The sequence below is a fragment of the Ictidomys tridecemlineatus genome, chromosome 1, assembly GCF_052094955.1.
Source record: "Ictidomys tridecemlineatus isolate mIctTri1 chromosome 1, mIctTri1.hap1, whole genome shotgun sequence".
In the NCBI taxonomy this organism is placed as follows: Eukaryota; Metazoa; Chordata; class Mammalia; order Rodentia; family Sciuridae; genus Ictidomys; species Ictidomys tridecemlineatus.
The window spans coordinates 118,492,551-118,514,142 of NC_135477.1; the positions used below are offsets into that span (position 1 = coordinate 118,492,551).

A 21,592-nucleotide genomic window follows, 5' to 3' on the forward strand; every position below is an offset into this window, starting at 1 on the left:
TCAATTCCCAGTACTAACATAAACAAAACAACAACAACAAAAAAAAAAAAAACAGATTTCACAGAATTTAACTGTTCTTTATTTTCAAATTTTAGCCATATTCTGTGAATAAAAGCCCTCATGCACAACCAGGGCTCGACAAATATATATATATGTAAAAGCACTTATGATATAGCTATGTATCTGCAGCTAAACAGCATAGTTGTAACAAGGACATGAATTCTAATTAATAAAGATATACACACACACAAACACACACACACACACACACAAAAACCCAAGACCATGCTGACTAGTACCCTATGCCATAAAAAGTACCTTAAAATGTTGTGTTTATAAACCCACACACAAGGAAGACCAATCTGAAAAATCAAACATTAAATGACAAAGGACATAAAGTCTTCAGTTAAGTATCATGTTAAGGACTATAGTCATTCCTTGACCTTTTCTCTCTTTGCTGTTAATTCTAATTTTAAATTTGCCTATAATCACATCATTTCTTTTTTTTTAATGTCAATTTTTTTTAAGGATTATAAAATACAAACCAGAACAGTATTGCAAGTAAAAGCAGAGCAAATTAGAAACCTAGTGCTAAACTTTTAAGGATATGAAGTCAAATGACGCTGTCATATACATCACATCATATTCTTTAGAGCAGAAAATCTATTGTACAATAATTTAATTCTAATTATTAATTTTTATAATTCAAATGCAAAGATCATAATTTTAGTTTCCCGATTCCAAATATTTAATGCTACAAACAATATTTGAATAAATTCTAGCTCAACTTCAATCAACTTTGAAAAGGATCACTATACCTGTACATAGAGCCTTGCATGCAAGTCATTCTGAATATCCTGTAACTCCCAACAAAAATATCAGCAAAAACATTCACTTTAAATATAATTAAGGATGGTGATGGGCTTTCAAAAACTTCTGAGCAATAATCATTGCTGAGTTCTCCAAAAGAGAGGAACATTATATTCTGCAGTCTACACAGTAAGGAGATGGCAACATGAGGTCAACACTGACAAGGAGGTACCCAGTTGACTGTCCACAAATTTTATCCTAATTAGTTTGCAACTTTTCAGGAGACAGGAAAAATTCTGAAATCTGGCTAGGACTCCTACAAAAATATTTATGCCTGCTTATGTCACTGGGGGCATGCCTTTCATAGGGATTATGGGGACTTGGTCTCTTCCCTCTTTTTTGCTTCCTGACTCATGAGATGAGCAATTTGTTTAGCACGTGCTCCCACCATTATGTGCTACCTTGTCAGAAGGCCAAATCGATGGGGCCAGTCTAGAACCTCCCAAACCATGAACTGAAATAAGTTATTTATCATGAGTTTATCATTATAATGATGAAAAGCTGGTTAATACAAAGCCTAAAATAATACAGACAGAAATCAATATGTTTTCATTAATCACACAATTATCACAAATACAAAATTGCTAAAATAGATGCAAAATATATAATCTAATTTCTGAAAAGCATTAATGGTTAATTTTTCAAGTCTAAAAATTGGATGACTTCAGATAAATCAAGTAAAATGACACTAAAATTATCATTTAAAAAACCGTGGATTCAAAAAATAAACACATAAAACAAAATCATATATCCTTTTAAAACCACAAGTAAAAATCCTTTTCTCCCTCTGCCTACCAATATGAGTCCTCTGTGACAGGAGATAGAGAATACCGGAAGATTTCTCATTACTACAATTGGTCAATAAGTCATATATAACAAATCTTTGAAATATCAAATGCATCATTTATAGGGCAGAAAAGGAGAGAAGCTGTCGATCATGATCTGGTACTTAAAAACAGTGAATTAGTAAAATCCATCAACTGAAATATTTTACAAGCTATCTGATTCAATGAATGAAAGAAAAGCAAAATAATTCTTCCACAATTCACATGCCTATCCAGTCAGCTAACAGCACATTTTCTCAATAATGAGGCAGATCAAGAAAAGTTGAGAGCTCCGCAGTAATGGTGGCTGAGGATGAGTGCTGATGGGGCTGGGTTCTGGTTCTAGCTTTAGCTTTGCCACTGACTCGGGGTCTAGGTCTGGGTCTGGGTCTAGCAGCCCGAAACCTGGACACCCTGCTTCAACCCTCCAGGCATGGACAGCCTGCATACAGGCAGCTGATTTGGAGAGCTTTAACACCCGGAGCTAGTTATCTTGCCTGGGGTCTAGTCTTTAAAGCCACCTCCTCCTCCCAGGGATCCCGCCCCACTGGCCAGGCCTCCTCCATACAGTTGAAACAGGTTGACAACCATTAACATGGGTTGCAACTACAGGTGGCACTGGAAGCAGACTGGTTCCCGGACATGCCCGGTGGAAGGAGGGGCCCTAGTCGGCGCAGCTAAACCGTTCAGCTTTACCTTCTTTACAGACTTTGGTTGGTGGGGGCTGTGGCAATGGAACAGATTTGAGAAACAGGAATAGTAGCACCATTGGCCTTCCAGTTCCACCTATCACAGCCTTAATCACCCCAGGTCCTGTGCATCATTGCCAAATTCCTGGCTTGCTTGTGGATGGGAGCCTGCTTTTTGAATTTCTTTTCTTCATCTACCTTTTGGTTGCTCTGTTCATTCAGTACATCAACATCTATAAAACCGTGTGGTGGTATCCTTACAATCATCCTGCCTTTTGTACTTCACTGAATTTTCATCTCATTATCACCTGGCAGCGTTCATCATGGTGATGCTTGCAAGGAGGCTTGTATGGGCCCTCATCTCCGAAGCCACGAAGGCGGGTGCAGCATCTATGATTCACTACATGGTTCTGATATTAGTTCACTTGGTGATTCTCACTTTGTGTGGATGGGTACTTTGTTGGACCCTAGTCAATCTCTTTCGAAGCCATTCAGTACTTAATCTCCTCTTCCTTGGCTATCTTGGTGTTTATGTTCCTCTCTGTTGTTTCCACCAAGATAGTAGAGCTCATCTTCTTCTCACAGACTATAACTATGTGGTACAGCATCAGCAGGTAGAGGAAAGCGCCTCAACTCTGCCCCCTATCTCCAGACCTCATTGGAAATGAGGTAGAATGTCTGAAAGCCGATTTCAACCACAGAATCAAAGAAGTTCTCTTCAACTCCCTCTTCAGTGCCTACTATGTTGCATTTCTCCCTCTGTGTTTTGTAAAGAGTACCCAGTACTATGACATGCACTGGTCATGTGAACACCTCATTATGGTGTGGATCAATGCTTTTGTCATGCTTACCACACAGTTGCTGCCATCAAAATACTGTGATTTGCTACATAAATCAGCTTCTCACCTCGGCATATGGCAGAAGCTAGAACATGGGTCCTACAGCAATGCTCCACAGCACATTTGGTCAGAAAATACAATATGGCCTCAAGGGGTGCTGGTGCAGCATAGCAGATGTTTATATAGAGCCATGGGGCCTTACAACGTTGCAGTGCCTTCAGATGTATCCCATGCCCGCTTTTATTTCCTGTTTCATCGTCAATTAAGGCTGTTAAATCTACTAATCCTTATTGAGGGCAGTGTTGTCTTCTACCAGCCCTATTCCTTGCTGCGGTTGGAGAAGTGGAATCACACACTTTCCATTGCTCTCATCCTCTTCTGCAACTACTATGTTTTATTTAAGCTCCTTCAGGACAGAATAGTATTAGGCAGGGCGTACTCCTACCCACTCAGCAGTTATGAACTTAAGGCAAACTAAGCTGTCTCTCAACATCGAGAACTCTGATAAAAATACTTTCACACGTTCTATTTTTTCTAGCGATTTTTATAAATATTTAAGATATTTTATATTTTGTATACTATTAAGTTTTGAAAGTCGGGAAGGGTAAGGGATATTAAATGTATCCATAAACAAGGTGATGTGATCTTTCATGTGTTAGTACATTTGAATAATACACGTGTGAGAGGTATGCCTCTCTAGTAAAAAGATTGATTTGTTTGTAAAAAAAAAAAAAAGAAAGAAAAAAGAAAAGTTGAACCATCAGGAACAAATGAACTCAGAAGAACAAAGTCCTAGCTTCAACAATCCACAAGAAAATTATCAATTTCTTGTTCTTTCTAATTTCTGGGTTTTAACAAGGCATTAAAAGCACTTTAAATGGACTTTATAATACCAAGAAATTGGGGTTTTTTCTCTCTCTTTGTCTTAGACAATAGGCCCTCACTTTTGTTTAGCTAGCTAATTCCCTTATCAGATTGTAGTATGGCCACAAGCTTGGTATTCTCTCCCTAACATGCATTCTCTTCTTTATAGTATGGATAGGCTGAAAATTTTTCAAATCTCAGTTGTTTCCCTTTAATAATTCCATCTTCATTTCTCTCTTCTCATAACTAAAAAGAGTCAAGAGGAAATATGCAGCTTCTTAAAAATTTGCTTAGATATTCCTCAGCCAAAAATCCAAAATTGTGGCTTTAAAGTCCCATCTTCCACAAAATATCAACATGAACACAATTCAGCCACTTTATATAATCAAAATAGTGATTCAGTATCTGGTGAGGGTCCAATCATGCTGTCCTTTTACTGCACATAGCAGGAGTGCAGGATCTCTTTCAGGACACTTTTATAAGGTCACTGTTCCCATCCGTGAGGGTTACCTCACCCCAAACAAATCTAATCACTTCCCCAAAGCCTCACCTCCTACTAATCCTACTTGACAATGAGGATCTCAACAAAAAAATTTTGAGAAGTCAGGCTGAAGTTGTAGCTCAGTGGTAGAGCACTCGCTTAAGACGAGCAAGGCCATGGGTTCAAACCTCAGCACCACATAAAAATAAACAAGTAAAATAAAAGTATTGTGTCCAACTACAACTAAAAAATAAATATTATAAAAAAGAATTTTGAGAAGTCACCAACATTCAGATCATAATAGCAACAGATTAAATGCAGAACAAATTATGAGAATCCATTAAGCCAGATACTGAAGATTATTAATACACATGTAACAAGTTGGGGGAGGGGTCACAATCACGTCATTAAAAATATTTTACCAGACACAGTGACACATGCCTGTAATCCCGGTAATTCAAGAGGCTGAGACAGGAGGATTGCCAAATTTGAAGCCAGCCTCAGCAACTAAGCAAGGTCCCATCTCAAAACAAAAAGGGTGCCAGGTGTGGTGATGTATACCTAATCTCAGCAACTTGGGAGGCTGAGGCACCAGGATTCAAAATTCAAGACCAACCTCAGCAACTTAGTGAGATTCTGTCTCAGAATAAAAAAAGGGCTAGGGATGGGACTCCGTGTTAGCATCCCTGGGTCTAATCCTCAATACCCAAACTAAAAATAAACAAATAAGGCCTGGGGCTGCAGTTCAGTGGCAAAGCACTTGCCAAGCATGTGTGAGGCACTGAGTTCGATCCTCAGCATCACAAAAATATAAACAAATAAAATAAAGGTATTCTGTCCATACACAACTACAAAAAATAATAATAAAATAAACAAAATAAAGGCATTCTGTCTATCTACAACTACAAATATATATATATTTGTAGTTGTAGATAGATAAATAAATATATATATTTGTAGTTGTAGATATATAAAATAAATAAAATAGAAAAAAGGGCTGGGGAGTTAGCTCAGTGGTAAATCACTCCTGGGTTCAATCACTGGTACCAAAAAAAATTTTTTTTAATTTAAATTGTGTTTAATTCTAATTAATTTAAGTACATACATTTGTTATTAGTTTAAGTACATACCTTATTGGAGAACATAGCTCTAACTTAACCAAATTTAAAACACTCATTTAAATCTACTGTTGTCATTTCCTCAAGAAAGTACTGGTAGCCTGGCTAGGTATTCAAGGCCAGCCTCCACAACTTAGGAAAAACCTGTCTCAAAAAATAAAAAGGCAGAGCACACCTGGGTTCAATCTCCAGCACGATGGTTGGTGCAGGGGTAGAACATATGTATTTGTATTTGTCTGAATATGTATTGCTAAGGGCAATTTAAATTGGATCAAGTCTTTCTGAAGTGGTTTGGAAATACCAAAACCCATAAAGGTACACTCCTTGAGGCCAAAGAATCCACTCAAACAATTTAAAACGAGAAAAGGGCCAACGAACAAAGGTTTATTTTGTAGCAGTACAATATTGACAAGCTAGCTAACTCAAAATGTCAAAAAAATAAAAAGACCATTAAGTTAATATATACACATATACTGAATAACTACCTCAATATATAATTATAATATAAGAGGGGCCAGGTTGTAGCTCAGTAAAAGAGCACTCGCCTAGCACATGGGAGGCACTGGGTACAATCCTCAACAACACATAATTAATTAATTAAAGGTATTATGTTAAAATTAATAATAATAATAATAATAATAAAAGAGACCATCCTAATCAAATTTCCAGTCACTTTTGTTAGCAGACTGGTTCTTCTAGCCGATTTCATTTTCCAAATTCTTACTAACAGCGTTTTTTTGTTTATTTGTTTTACAGTACTGAGGACTGACCTCAGAGCCTCAAGCATGCTAGACAAGGACTCCACCACTGAGCTACATTCCCAGCCCTTTATTTTATTTTAAGATAGGATCCCTCTAATATGCCCAGGCTAGCCTTAAACTTGCAATTCTCCTGTCTTGTCCTCCTAAGTAGCTGCGATTACAGGCATGAGCCACTGTGCTTGGCATTACCAGTTATTTTTAAATGACATTTTTTTTCCAGACTCAAAATTATCATTTCCTCTGCTTTTTAACCAGCATTGAATCAAAATAAACATAAAAAAAAATCTAACAGACTAAAGAGATAGATTTGCCCTTTAAATTAAAAGGGATCAGTAAACCATGGAGCCATATAGAAAACTAGCAGAGAATTTAGCAAATCCAAAACTATGTTTCAGAAGTTCTTAAATTTTCTGAAGTTTCCGAAACAGTGCACAAAATGGTCCTGGATATCTGATGGGATGGTGCCTACCCCATTTTCCAAACTTATTCAGCCTGTCATGTAAATACTTTCATTTTATCATGAAAAGGATTAGAAAGCTCTATTTTAATAAAATCAGACTTCAACCTAGTTGGAGCCTACAAGCTGGAAATACAAGTAAATTCAATTACTATATGCTTCTCTAGCAATTCTACCTATAGAATTATCAAAATATCACCAAGCTAATATAAAATTATAATTTTATATATTTAAACAAGGTAATATAAAAAACATTTTATGAAAAAAATGTAAGACTGATTATTTAATTCTTACTTTGCCAGGGATTGAACACAGGGCCTCAAACATGTTAGGCAAATGCTCTACCACTGAGCTACACCCTCGGCCAAAGAGGTTTGATTTTTGAAGGAAGGTATAACTTTAATAACTGAAAACTCCTTAGTAAGGGTGCTGCCTTAAATTTTCTTCTTCTTGTTTCTCATTCAAAAATGTCAATCTTTTACATGTAGATATAATTTGTATATCATGTTGGAGTCTACGTGTAGAAAGAAATGCTCAAAAGGTAAAGTCCAATCAATTGAAATATTTACCTTGTTGATGCTGTAACATTACTTGATTCCAGGATGTTTTCAGTTATTCTTAATTGTACCACCTCTGGCACGTCATTTGATTTTTCTGTACCCTCTTCTGGAAGTTCTTCTATATGTTCCAGCTTTTCATCTTCCTCTTCTTCCTCAGAAAGTTCATTAACCTATATGAATAAAAATAAACTCATATGACATATCTGAGACATAACACTTCAAGAAAATTATAAACACAAACTTTTAAAATTTCTTCATTTCTTAAAACCAATCTCTCTTATGGAGTGACCACCAACTTTTTTATATAAAAAAATTGTAGGTATGTGAATGCATGACCAATGTGATTCTGCAACCTGAATACTCAGAAAAATGAGATATTGTATTCCATGTGATTCAAATGTATGATATGTCAAGGTCATTGTACTCTCATATATATAACTAATAAAAAAAAATTGTAGGAACAAGGTGCAATCCTAGCTACTCAGAAAGCTGAGGCAGGGGGACCCCAGTTCCATGCCAGCCTGGACAATGTTTCTAGACCCTGTCTCAAAATAAAGGCTGGCAGTGGTAGGGAGAGGTACAGTGACTCAAGGAAGAGTGCCTGCCTAGCATGCAAGAGGCCCAAGGTTCGATCCCACAAAACAAATAAAATTATAAACCAGAAAAATATAATATTTTGAAGCAGAAAGTAATAACTGAATAACTACATCACTAGAAACATAAATCAGACTGCAAACTAATTAAAATCCTGCACATTGTAGTTAACATTAAGAAAGCTTCATTTTCTAACTGGTTTTGTAAATATAATAGTTACAAAAAGAGGGCTGGGTTGTGGCTCAGTGGCAGAGCGCTTGCCTAGCACATGTGAGGCACTAGGTTTGATTCTCAGCACCACATAGAGATAAATAAACAAAATAAAGATTAATGACAGGGGGCTGGGGATGTGGCTCAAGCGGTAGCGCGCTCTTCTGGAATGCGTGCGGCCCAGGTTCAATCCTCAGCACCACATACCAACAAAAATGTTGTGTCCGCCGAGAACTAAAAAAATAAATATTAAAAAAAAAAAATTCTCTCTCTCCTCTCTCACTCTCTCTTTAAAAAAAAAAAAAGATTAATGACAACTAAAAATATTTTTTTAAAAAATTAGTTACAAAAGACTTCTATTTTATCAGGTTTCCAGGTATAATAAATCATTTTGATACACAGTAAATGTGAAAATAGAAAGGCACAAAAATTTTGCATTAAGGTATAAGCTATGCTTTAGAAATTGTCAGCAAACTTCTAAATGAGTCAGATTAAATTTTTCATAAATAAATTGAAACTGTAACAAGGAAGAACTTGGATTTTGACCATTAAGCACAAGTTATAAAATGTTTTCCATCATCAAACTGGCTCTATTAGGAAATCATTCTAATAAAAAGACACTAAAATACTCAAGAAGGAAAATCAGTTAAATATTTTTGAATGAGAAATATTTTGAAGTTATCCCAAAGAAGAAATTACCTATACATGGTCATAATATCCATTTGGGGAGGGGGTAACTGGGATTGAATTTGTGGTCACTCAACTACTGAGCCACATCCCCAGCCCTATTTTGTATTTTATTTAGAGTTTATAAGCAAATACTTGTCATTAAAAACATAAGCAAGAAAGTATACTTTTGGAGGTTATGGGTATAGCTCAGAGGTAGACCATGTGCAAGGCCCTACATTCAATCCCCAGGACCAATATTTTTTTTTTTAAGTACACTTCCAGTCCATTCTAGCCAAACACAATGGACATATCTAGAATAAATTTAGTTACTACATATATTAGTGGTATTTTACTTGGTGGACATACAAATACAGTTGGTAGAATACTGTCAGAAAGTAAAACTGCAACCAAAGAGTTAATTATGCTGATATTCCTAATCAAAAACACATTAACTATCTAAAGTATAACATGATAGTTAAAAAGGCCTCAGAGGCAGAAAAAACTGTAGTATAATATTTCCATTTCATACCTAAGACTTGGAGAAGTTATAGTGGCTAAAAGGAATGTGTGAATATAGATATTATACTACTTACCTCACAGTACTGGATTGAAAGGATTAACAATACACATAAACACTTCAGCAGGAAGAGAATGACCATCTAAACCATAAGCAAAAGCTCTAAACCATTGGTGTATCAAAGTCATTAGTCAGTAATTAATTTTTAGTGACCCTTCTAACAATCTATGACCTCATTTTGTAAACTATTTACTTCATAAATAAAGTATATGCAACAGATTGCTAAGTTTGTTATGCTTGTAAATGTCACCCCTCATCTATCACATGTCATGCAAAACTGTGATGGGAAAAACTGATAATCACTGGCCTAAGTGGTTATTAACCAAGAAGTTAAGATTTATACACAAAGGAAGCTGGGGATATAGCTCAGTGGTAGAACATTTGCCTAGCATGTTGCCTATGTTCAATCCCTGGTATCATCGAGAGAAAAAGAAAAAAATAATTTATACACAAAGATGAAAATTCAAAATGACAGATCAATTTTTAAAGAATTTGGGCTGGGGTTGTGGCTCAGTGGTTGCATGCTTACCTAGCACACATGAGGTACCAGGTTCGATCATCAGCACCACATAAAAATGAAATAAAGATTGTGTGTCCACCTACAACTAAAAAATAAATATTTTAAAAAAATTTTTTAAAGAATTAAAGTTATCCTTCTTTCTCATCTATGTATTTAATTAATTAGTGAAAGTCAAGAGAATGTACTTAAGACACATTAACCTGGTAACCTAAGCAAGAAAAATACTGAAGGGGAAAATACTGTTTTCACAACTATAAAATGGGAATGACTGCAGCTGAATAATAAGTTTGAATACAACTGCAGAGTATCAAAAAAAAAATAAAGATGGCTTTTTAAACTGAGAATAAATACTTATTCAGTCCACACATTTTTTATATAGATACTACTATTGTAATATGTTACATCAGACTTTTTAAAATCATTTTGTTCCTATAGCCAATAGCTCTTAGGAACTTCAAAGACTACTCCACTATACTGATTACATTATATTCAATAAGTTTTACATAAATTGACATTCTCCAGTATTTTTACCAATAGTATACTAAGATACAACGTGAACAACATCTAGCGTTTTTTCCTTCTCCCCAAATCCAACTCCCAGGCCTTCTAATGTAATTTCTTCTGTAAGAATTCAACTTATTATTTCGAACAGGACTAAGCATTAGGACTGGGGCTGTAGCTCAGTGGTAGAACACTTGCCTCACATGTGTAAGGACTGGGTTCAATCCTCAGCACGACACAAAAATAAAGATATTGTGCCCATCTATAACTAAAAAAATATTTTTAAAAAAGAATAAGCACTAGAATCCTCAAACTTTGAATCCTCAAAGTTTTTCTTGATCTTTGCCTGGTCAACTTGACCTTCTTACCAACACCCTATTCTGTTAAGTTACTTTGAATTTGCCCTCTGTATGCAGCAGCCTCAACTTCACTTATGGAAAACCCTCATCCATACTTACATCTCTTCTTTCTTTGACTGCTGTAATTCCCTTCTCTAGGGCCTCGTGAAATGCCTGCTCTCCAGACTCCAGTTTGTGGAGAACGCTGCTACCTGCCTTCTCAAATGTACAAAGAAACATTATTATCACCTCCATCTTCAAATCACTATACTGGATTTGTATTCATTTAAGGATTCCATATAAAGTCCACCTAGACTCTGTGTCATTTTTTTAACACTACCTATTAATCATCTCCAACCATCTCTCTCATGTATTTAATAAAAATATCTACCACCCTGCCAGGATTTTAACAGCCAAATACTTGTATTAGTGGAATGAAATGCCAAAAGAAGTGCTACATAAATTTTTGCTTCCTTCAAATACAAAATCAGGAGAAAAAGCAAAGCACTGCCAGATGGGCCATGTTTCCCTACATCTTTAAATATGTGAATAAGACATTAGGAATATTTAAGTTAGACCAACTCAAAACACACAAGCAAATTATGCTAAGTATGAGGATATTTTATTTCACTCATCTACTTTCAGAGAATTACATTATCGGGTCATTCTGCTACACAAATCTACTTTATCAAATCTGTTTTAAAAAGACCAAACTTTACAATCTCTACTTTTGTTACTTGCAACCCATTTTAACTCAGAAATTAATAAAAATAGTTAAGAAAATGAATTCTGGTAATTAGCAACATGTCAAAGATTAGATTAAATAAATAAATTATATATATATACACACACACACACACACACATATATATATATATTATATCACACACACACACATATCACGATCACTTAGGACCCCCTGGCACAATCCCATTTACTTGGGCACATTCTACTCAAAAAGCTAAAAATGTTCTTTTATATCCATGGCTAAATCTGCAGAATTCACTCTAACATAAAACAATACATGTTAAGTCAATTTTACTACTGCTTGAAAAATACAAAATCACTAATGCAATACAAATAAGCCACAGATATATTTCAGCAACATCAGGAAACCACATGATAATTATACCACAATATAAAACGTAAGGCATATCTTGTAGATTTTAGGAGTCAAGACATTGGGTCAAATTGGCATCACCAATTTCTCACAAGTCAAATCATCTTAGAAATGTAGAAAATTAGTGACACAAATATGTATATTATTTCACTTTGAACAGCCATTAATTTACTAAAAAAATGCTGACTTAAGACATAATTTAAGAACAGAAAGGTGACATGCAAATTTTCTCAACAGATGAGATTACTTACAGGCATAGAAATATATTAAGGTTTAAAGCACATCTATCTACTTGTCATCTTCTTGTCATTTTCTTTTAAGCAAGAATAATTTGGATAGTAGTTCTAATCTTTTAGGGTTTTTTTGGTGGTACTAGGAATTAAACCCAGGCAAGTACTAGGCAAGTGAGCTACATCCCCAGTCCTAAGCAAGAATAATTTAGAAGAGAAACATTAGTTCTTTAATTTTTAAGTCAGGAACTATATATGATAACTGGAAACTTTCAAAAAAAAAAAAAATCAAGGAATCCAGCACAATGGTACATGCCTATAATCCCAGTTACTTGGGAATTGAGGCAGGAGGATCAAGACCAGCCTGGGCAATTTAATGAGGCTGTGTCGCAAAATAAAAATTTTTTAAAAGGGATGGGGATGTAGCCCAGTGTTTGATACCCAGTAACAAAAAAAAAAAAAAAAGTATCAAGTGGTTGGAAATAATACCTCAGTAGCAAAGTGCTTGCCTAGCACAAAAAAGGCCCTAGGTTCAATCCTCAGATACTTCCAGGAACTGTGGCACATGCCTGTAATCCTAGTGACTTGGGAGGCTGAAGAATGAGGATCAAAAGTCCAAGACCAACCTCAGCAACTTATCAAGACCCTGTCTCACAAAAAAACATAAAAAAAAGGGCTGGGGTTGTAGTTCAGTGGTAAAGTGCCCTAGGTTTAATAATCACTACCAAAAAAAAAGAAAAGTCTAAATATCACTGATTCAGGTCATAAATTCTACCCATTTATTTCACACATAAATACACGTGTATACATACACACACAGAGATTTCATCCTCAGCTTACAGACTGCTATTTGGCGTCTGTTACTATTTCTTTAAAGTAACTGAGACTTGAAAGATGGAGATGGAAAGGCACAAACAGAAAAAGGAAAAAAAAAAAAAAGGAAGGAATTCAGAAGAGAATAAGGGGAAAAGAGAGAAAGGGAAGGAAAACGAAAGATTAAAATGCTCACCTTAAAAGTTAAGGAAGGTATGAACCCCAAATGTTAAAAAGTCAAAGTTTACAAAAGAATAGAAAATCTTTTAAACAAAAGCTGTAAGTAAATCCCAGTGGCTCAGGAGGCTGAGGAAGAAAGATAGCGAGTTCGAAGCCAGCCTCAACAAAAGTAAGATGCTAAGCAACTCAGTAAGACCCTGTCTCTAAATAAAAAACAAAGTAGGGCCTGGGATGTGGCTCAGTGGGCGAATGCCCCTGAGTTCAATCCCCAGTACCCTACATACCACACACACAAAAAAGCTATAAGTACTCAGAAATAAAACTTCTAATTCACACAATCATATACAAGAACTATCAGAACTAATGAAAATCTGTATGATGGGGCTGGACATAGACCTCAGAGGCAGAGTGCTTTGCAGGCATGTACAAGGCCTTAGGTTCTATCCCAAGCACTACCTCCCACTTAAAAAAAAAAAAAAAAGACAATCTGTATAATAAACTACCTTTCAAGAGCTGCTACTTTATTATTGCAGCCAAAGAAAAGGAACCAACCCAAATGTCCATCACCTAATAGAGTGTACCTAAGAGTGATGATGCACATCTATATTTTCAGTTACTGGACAGACTAAAGCAGGAGGATTTTAAGTTTGAGGCCACCATGGACAACTTAGACTCTGTCTCAAAATTACTAAAAAAGAGCTAAGGATATTATTCAGAGACAGAATGCTCCTGGTTCATTCCCCAGTACTGCAAAAATAAATAAATAAAATGTAATTCATTCATTTAAACAAATAGTATAGTCATACAATTTATCATTAAAACCTGGACACATGTGACAGTGACAGCTGGAGTTACTAAATATTATACTAGAAATAGACATAAACCAGAACTGATCTGAGAAAACCTTTTCAAGTGAAAATAGAACTATAAAATCAAATGCTAAAATTCTATCTATACAATAGAAATTACACAGAGGTAAAAATAAAAGAACACGCTCTCTATATACTGATAAGAAAAATCTACAAGACATACTATATACTTGATATAAAACAAGGTACAGATCAGTGTAGTGCTATGCTACTTTTCTATTTGAGAGGGGGCTGGGGGTTGTGGCTCAATGGTAGAACACTTGCCTAGCACATGAGGCATTGGGCTTTATTCTCAGCACCACATGTAAATAAATTACTAAAGGTCCATTGACAACTTAAAAAAAAAAAAAACCTGAGACAGGGCTAGGTTGTGGCTCAGTGGTAATGCACTTGCCTAGCACATGAGAGGCACTTGGTTCAATTCTCAGAACCACATATAAATAAATAAAATTAAGATCTCATTGACAACTAAAAAAATTTTTTAAAAAATTTTTTAAACTGAAAAGATATGTACCTGTATTTACATTAAAATACTCTGGGAAAACATCAGAAATCAGTAGTAGAGCAGGGAAAAGTATATTTTACTTTTTTTTTTAAACCAGGTACATTATTATCCATAAAAGAATAAAGTATCAACCCCACCCCAAATATAAATAACTTCATAGTTTTTACTTAACAGAAGTTTGGTGGCAAACCACCTAAGTGCAAATACTCAGCTTCAATGCTCCCATTTCAGAAAGGAAAAAAGCAAACAGGATCCTTGAACAGTCTCAACCTAGTCATCAGAGCATGGGAATAACAACAAAGAACAAAAAATAGCTTTAGAAATATATTTTCTCCCTTTTATTTTCAGGGGAGGGGGTTAGTAGGGATTGAACCCAGAGGTCCTTTATCACTGAGCCACATCCCCAGCCCATTCTTTTTCTTTTTAATTTTGAGACCAGGTCCTGCCAAATTGCTTAGGGCCTTGCTAAGTTGCTGAGGCTGGCTTTGAACCTGCAATCCTCCTGCCTCAGCCCTGTGAGCCACTGGGCTTACAGGAGTGCTCCACCATGTCCAGCTTTTTTTATTTTTTTAAATATTTTTTAGTTGTAGTTGGACACAACACCTTTATTTTATTTATTTTTATGTGGTGCTGAGGATTGAACCCAGTGCCTCATACATACCAGGAAGAGTGCTCTACTGCTGAACCACAACCCAGGCTCACGTCCAGCTTTTTATTCAAAAATAAAAAGGTGAGACAGGGTCTTACTAAATTGCTAAAGTTGGCCTCAAACTTGTGATCCATCTGCCTCAGCCTCCCATATCGCTGGGATTATAGGCATGCAGTACCACACCATTTGGAAATGGATTTTGATATTCTAGAGTCAACAGAATTAAAAAATTATCTGTAATTTAACCTATGAATTTCCAGATGCTTTCCATTAATGAGAACGATTACAACACTATCTTGACCTGTTATTTTAATCCAGAAAAATTTCAAATTTCTGAGAGTCTGTAAAGGGTTGGGATGCAGTTCACTGATAGAGATCTTGCCTGCATGCCTGAGGCCTTGGGTTCAATCCCTAGCACTGCAAAAACTAAAATTGAAAATAAATGACTTTTCCCTATTGCCCAAATGGAGGACAGAAAGTTGTTCAGAGGCAATCAAAAAGAAAAAAAAACCTACTGACTATTTTTTAATCAAGAGAACCAACTCCAGTTCAGTACTTAAATTCTGTGTAAGCTTATGTCAACTCATAAAGAGCATATTCTTAAAAACAAAAATTCTCATTTTCAAATAGAATTTTAAAATTTTCTCACCTGTTCTGTAATTGAGCTCAAATCATTTGATGAAAAATCTTCCTCTTCATTTTCAAAAAATTCATAGTAATTTTCCAGAAGTCCCGCCATTATCCTGCTCACAATTTCTTGCTCTTTCATATCTTCCACATCTGTGTAAATGCTGAGAAGAAAAGTCCACATTGAGAGTTATTAAATTAATCATAAAGTTAGAAAAGAACCAATGAGTCACCTTATAAACCTGAGCAACTTACGGCATTATTCTGTGCCTCAGTTTTCCCATCTGTAAAACCTACCTAATTTGTACTGTTTATAGAAATGATGCAAGGATTAATCAGATCTACTATAAAAGATAATGGTTCCTCAAGTATCCTATGATCTTTGAGAGAAAATATAATGCTTCTCTTCCACAAACCCATTTTTAAAAACTAAACAAAAATTTGTGAAAGAACTTACTGGAAGACATCTGGACCAAAGACAGCAGCCAAAGAATTTGCAGACCAAATTTCTTCATGATGTGATGCTACATTGGCTAAAAATCTACACAGAAACTTTAACAAACTGTAATTAACAGGTGGAAGCTGTTGCAAGAGGAATCTCAACTTTCTTCCAAATTCATCTTCATTATTATAATCTATAAAAACATAATGACAGATTTTCTTAATGAAGTAAAAAGTAAAGCTCAGATACTTTGCCAGAATCACATTACTCCACCCACATCACCTTTTTACTATAATAACTCAAAAACCACTTCACTTCCTCTACTAGAGGCCAAATGCCTTAGGGCTTTGCATTTCACTTATTAAGTAGGAGAAGTATTGGAAAGGAGGAGGTGGAGAAAGGAACTCAAGCTTTCAATGGCTAGGGGATGTTTTCCTCACCTATTACTCATTGGCCTTAATTTTCTAATTTTTAAAAAGTGCTCATCATACTGTCTCTTGCATGACTATACCTGTTTTTCCAAACTAGTACCAAATATAAGAAGTCAAAAAACACTAGCCATGCCAGTTAATGCAAACTAATAATGAGGAAAGTAGAGATGCAATTCAACAAATAGTATCAGTGATATTTTTCCACTTGAATGAAAAAGAAAACAAGGAATGAACACAAAAAGACAATGTGTCTTTCTTCTTCCCCTGACATTCTAAAAGAACAATTAACTTCAATATTATCAATAGAACTCAATTAAAAGCTCTTCTGTTGTCTCATCTAATTTTCTCCCCTAAATAGATGCTGGGTTAGGGTGGCATTGAGCCCAGAGTGTCACACAAGTTATACAAGTACTCTACTACTGAAATGGGGCTCCTCAGCCCTTTTTATCTTGGGATACGAACTTGGCTAAGTTGCCCAGGCTGGCCTTGAACTTGCAATCCTCCTGCCTCAGTCTCCCAGTCTCTTGAGTTGCTGGGATATAAGCATAAGCCACTGTGCCCCTGTATGCCAGTTTCTTTCTTAACAAGGGAACTTAATAAGGCACGGTGGCACAGGCCTGTATTTCCAGAAATTCAGAAGGTTGAAGTAGAAGAATAGCAAGATGGAAGCCACCTTCCACAACTTAGCAAGACTCAGTCTCAAAATATAATAAAAAGGGGGGCTGGGGATGTGGCTCAAGCAGTAGCGCGCTTGCCTGGCATGCGTGCGGCCCGGGTTTGATCCTCAGCACCACATACAAACAAAGATGTTGTGTCCGCCAAGAACTAAAGAAAAATAAATATTTAAAAAAAAAAAAAAAAATATATATATATATATATATATATATATATATATAATAAAAAGGGACTGGGGATGTAGTTAAGGGGTAGAACACTCCTGGTTCCATCACCAATATCGCAAAAGAATAAATAAAATAAAAAATAAAGTGAGAAGGGTGCAGTGGCACACACCTGTAATCCCAGCAGCTCAGGAGGCTGAGGCAGGAGGATCAAGAGAGAGTTCAAAGCCAGCCTCAAAAAAAGCAAGGTACTAAGCAACTCAGTGAGACCCTGTCTCTAAATAAAATAAAATAAGGCTGGGGATGGGGCTCAGTGGTTAGTGCCCCTGAGTTCAATCCCTGGTACCACCCCCCAACCCCCAGAAAAAGTAAATTTTATCACCGAAGCAAGTCCTTGTGTTTATCATGTCAATAAGTTTTCACTAACATAAAACAGGCTACTAAACCCCAGGGATTTATCTCAAGTCCCATTAAGAACGGGTAATTTCTCAAAGATGCTCTCAAAATAAAGAATTTCTCCAGTAGCAAATATCAATCCAATATATTTCATCTTGTATATTTCTGCAGGTCCTGAAAATTAACTCACAGAAAAACTCCCCACACACACATATTTTATGAGTGCATTCTAGTTGTGTGTAATGATGGAATTTGTTGTTACACATTTGTACATACACACAACATAACAACATAATTTGGTCAATATCATTGCCCAGCACAGAAAAACTTGGTAAAAGGCTATGGTCACAGACTGGGGTTGTAGCTCAGTGGTAGAGTGCTTGCCTAGCATATGTGAGGCACTGGGCTCAATTCTCAGCACCACATATAAATAAATTAAATACAGGTCTATCACCAACTACAAAAAAAAAAAGTGATGGTCATGAAAACGTCCATCTCTGCAAAATTACACTGGCTCCAACTCTCAGCACCGCATATAATAAGTTAAATACAGGTCCATCAACAACATATATATACACACACACACACACACACACACACACACACACACACACATATACATACACACACACATATACATATAAAAGGCCACAGTCATGATACTGTCTATCTCTGCAAATCTAAAAAGTTTATCAGGGAAAGATGATAGTCATGTGAACTTTACTTAAAATTTAAAATGTGGGCTGGGTTGTAGCTCAGTAGTAAAGTGCTTACCTAGCATGTGTGAAGCACTGGGTTGGATCCTCAGCACCACATAAATAAAATAAAGGTCTATGGGGGGCGTTAAAAATGAAATCAATAACAACTTTATGCTTTGTAATATTACCAAGTGTCCATTCAAATTGGCCAGTACTTTGATCTTGTAATTGAATAGAACTGTCCCTGGATTAATGTGTTTTAAATCCCTGTACATATAAGTGGTAGAAAATTAAATTTAACAACCTAAGCATTTAGCAGAAAAGGGTTATTTAAGAAAATAATCAAAGAGGGATAAGTTGTGTTTATTAAAATAAAAAAACAAGAAAATTATAAGCCAGAAGAAATATAAGCAATTAATATTATATAATGATTATACCAACACAAATTCTACCTAACATCTTCTCCAGTTGTATAGCCATTTATCATCTTGTATCATAATCACATAATTTTATTTATCATCTATTTTTCCTCTACCTCCCCTTTAAAATTTTAGCTCCATTGAGGGCAGAGATTTTTAACAAGTTTTGTTTAGTGATGCATTCCCAGCATCTAGAATAGTGTCTAGCATAGAGAAAGTATTCAATGTGGGGCTGGGGCTGTGGCTCAGTGGTAGCGCACTTGCCTGGCATGTGTGAGGCACTGAGTTCAATTCTCAGCACCGCATACAAATAAATAAAGGTCTATCAACAACTAAAAAAAAAAAATTTTTTTAAAAAAAAGTATTCAATGAATAGCTGAGTTAGCTGAATGAATACACAATAACAATATTTACCTATGATAAATGGAGAGATATATCACCTTCCCAAAAGATTAAACAGGTAATACCATCCTTTTCCTCCTTCTCTTTTGCCTCTAACTTTGGTTTAACAAAATCATAAAATAGTAAAAAATACTAGGGATCCAAAAAGTTGCCATCTCCTTGTCTAGACCATGGAGCCCAAAAGAGCAAATGAGAAAACAAGAAATTAACCTCTGAAATACTATATATGTATTCCTAGCAACTTGGGAGGCTAAGGCAGGAGGATCACAAGTTCTTTGAGGCTAGTCTCAATAATTTAGCAAGGCCTTTAAGCAAACTGGCAAGACCCTGTCTCAAAAAGGGCTGGGATGTAGCTCAGAAGTAAGGCACTCCTTGGTTCAATCCTCAGCAAACCTCCCTCCCCCGCAAAAAAAAAAAAAAAAAAACTTCTAAAAAGGCCAGGATTCTGAAATTAATAACTGATTAACAAGAATTATTTTACCTTGAGAAAGTTGCATAAGGTGAATATGCAAACTGCCAGGAATAACAGGTTCAGGAAGTTCTTGAAGGAAAAACCTAAGAAGACTAATAGCTGAGGGAACATCTGCTTCCTTAACCAAATCCACCTCTTCTCCACTGTCGTATCTCTGCCGAAGCCACTCCACTGTCTCAGCATTTCCATTGACTTGAAAAAGTCCTTGTTGCTCCAGACCGCCTACATTAGTTCAAAGCAAAAATTAAATATGCTGCAACTTCAACTACTTGACCATATATATTCATTCTACAATCAATCTGAAATACTTAATACTTTTGGAAACCCTTTCTTGGCTCCCCAGATTTTCATTAAAACTGTCAAATCAATCTAGAAACACACTATCTCTGAGGGATATTCTATTTCATCCCACCCCTTATATTCATTAAAAATATTTCTATCACCCCCACTAAAAAATGTTCCAGGCTGAGCAACTATCATTTCTAGGTATATGAATTTAAGTAAGAAACATATATTAAAACCTTAAAAAGAATTTCTATTGTTTATCCAGTTTTGCACTTTTCATACCAAAAAAATATTTTTAAGCCAAGATCAAAGAGGGATAAGTTGTGTTTATTAAAATAAAAGCTAGCCCTCAAAGTAAGAAAATGTATACCATGTTCCTCAATATAGTCCACAACGTGGCGGACTATGAACGGAACCTCATTGTCTGGATGTCCTCCCTGCTGCAGCTCATCAAGTGGAATTCCAAATATTTTGTTAGCAAGAACGGAGTTGCAGTTACTCAAGGAAGGGGAGGAGCTCTTCCTCATATCTTTTTTGCAGCCAGAAATCAAAGCTGTCTTTTCTGCCAAATGAAAGACAAGGGAAAAAAAAAGGAAAAAAAGACTATAATGATTAACAGGTGGCAATATGACTGTATACATTAAAGAAAAATGCTTTACACCTGAATGTGTTTTCGACTATTTAAATATATTCCAGTTACCGACCAATGATAAATTCTACAAATAAATTTAACTCAATACAATTATGAAAGCATTTTCTCTACTCCGAAGTTAGTTCTGAATGCTTTTAGTGTTTGCACATTTAATAACAAATGGCAAAACTGATCATCCAAAATTCAGCAACAAGCATTAATGTTCCAAAGACAAATTAAGGGACAAATCTTGCTCTAAAAGACCTTTACTAACCAACCTTATTAATGAAATAGGTAAAAAGTCAAACCTAATCCACCTCTGGAATCTGCTATATGAAGCTCATCTCAGCCCTCAATTTGTAAACACCAAAACAGGTGAGAATCACTTTTTAGAAATGATGGGCTAATAAGAACAAGATTAACTGGCTCTTATTTCAACAAGACAAAGCAGCTATAACACATTTAAAAAAAAAAATTCCAGAATCAGTCTCATTCAGAAGAAATACTTATTTGCCTTAACTTTCTAGGAACTAGGATCAGTAACGAAGCAATAGGAGGAAGCCTCACCAATGCCTCAGGTGACTGGCTTCAATCATTTGTGGCATTAAAAAAATAGTAGTCAAGCTGGGCACAATGGTGCACAGCTGTAATCCCAGCGGCTCGGGAGGCTGAGGCAAGAGGATCACAAGTTCAAAGCTAGTCTCAGCAACAG

The 21,592-nt window shown here is 35.8% G+C and overlaps 1 protein-coding gene and 1 pseudogene across 11 annotated transcripts in view; one reads left to right on the forward strand and one right to left on the reverse strand.

Annotated features, from left to right (window-relative positions):
* Fam13b (family with sequence similarity 13 member B) overlaps window positions 1-21,592 on the reverse strand; it is a 105,948-nt gene that overhangs the window by 45,002 nt on the left and 39,354 nt on the right. For 6 of the 11 annotated variants that reach the window (XM_078045636.1, XM_021727697.2, XM_021727696.3 and 3 more), the window contains 6 exons: window positions 20,620-20,811; window positions 19,974-20,186; window positions 16,323-16,500; window positions 15,888-16,029; window positions 10,993-11,088; window positions 7,473-7,633 (listed from right to left, as the gene is read on the reverse strand). In XM_078045636.1, coding sequence (XP_077901762.1) covers window positions 7,473-7,633; window positions 10,993-11,088; window positions 15,888-16,029; window positions 16,323-16,500; window positions 19,974-20,186; window positions 20,620-20,776 — 947 coding nt within the window. In that variant the 5' untranslated portion in view covers window positions 20,777-20,811. The remainder of the gene's footprint in view (window positions 1-7,472; window positions 7,634-10,992; window positions 11,089-15,887; window positions 16,030-16,322; window positions 16,501-19,973; window positions 20,187-20,619; window positions 20,812-21,592) is intronic. The other 5 variants (XM_078045706.1, XM_078045688.1, XM_013359571.3 and 2 more) reach the window with 1 other exon arrangement.
* Window positions 2,185-3,713, forward strand: LOC101959716 (transmembrane protein 39A pseudogene; annotated as a pseudogene).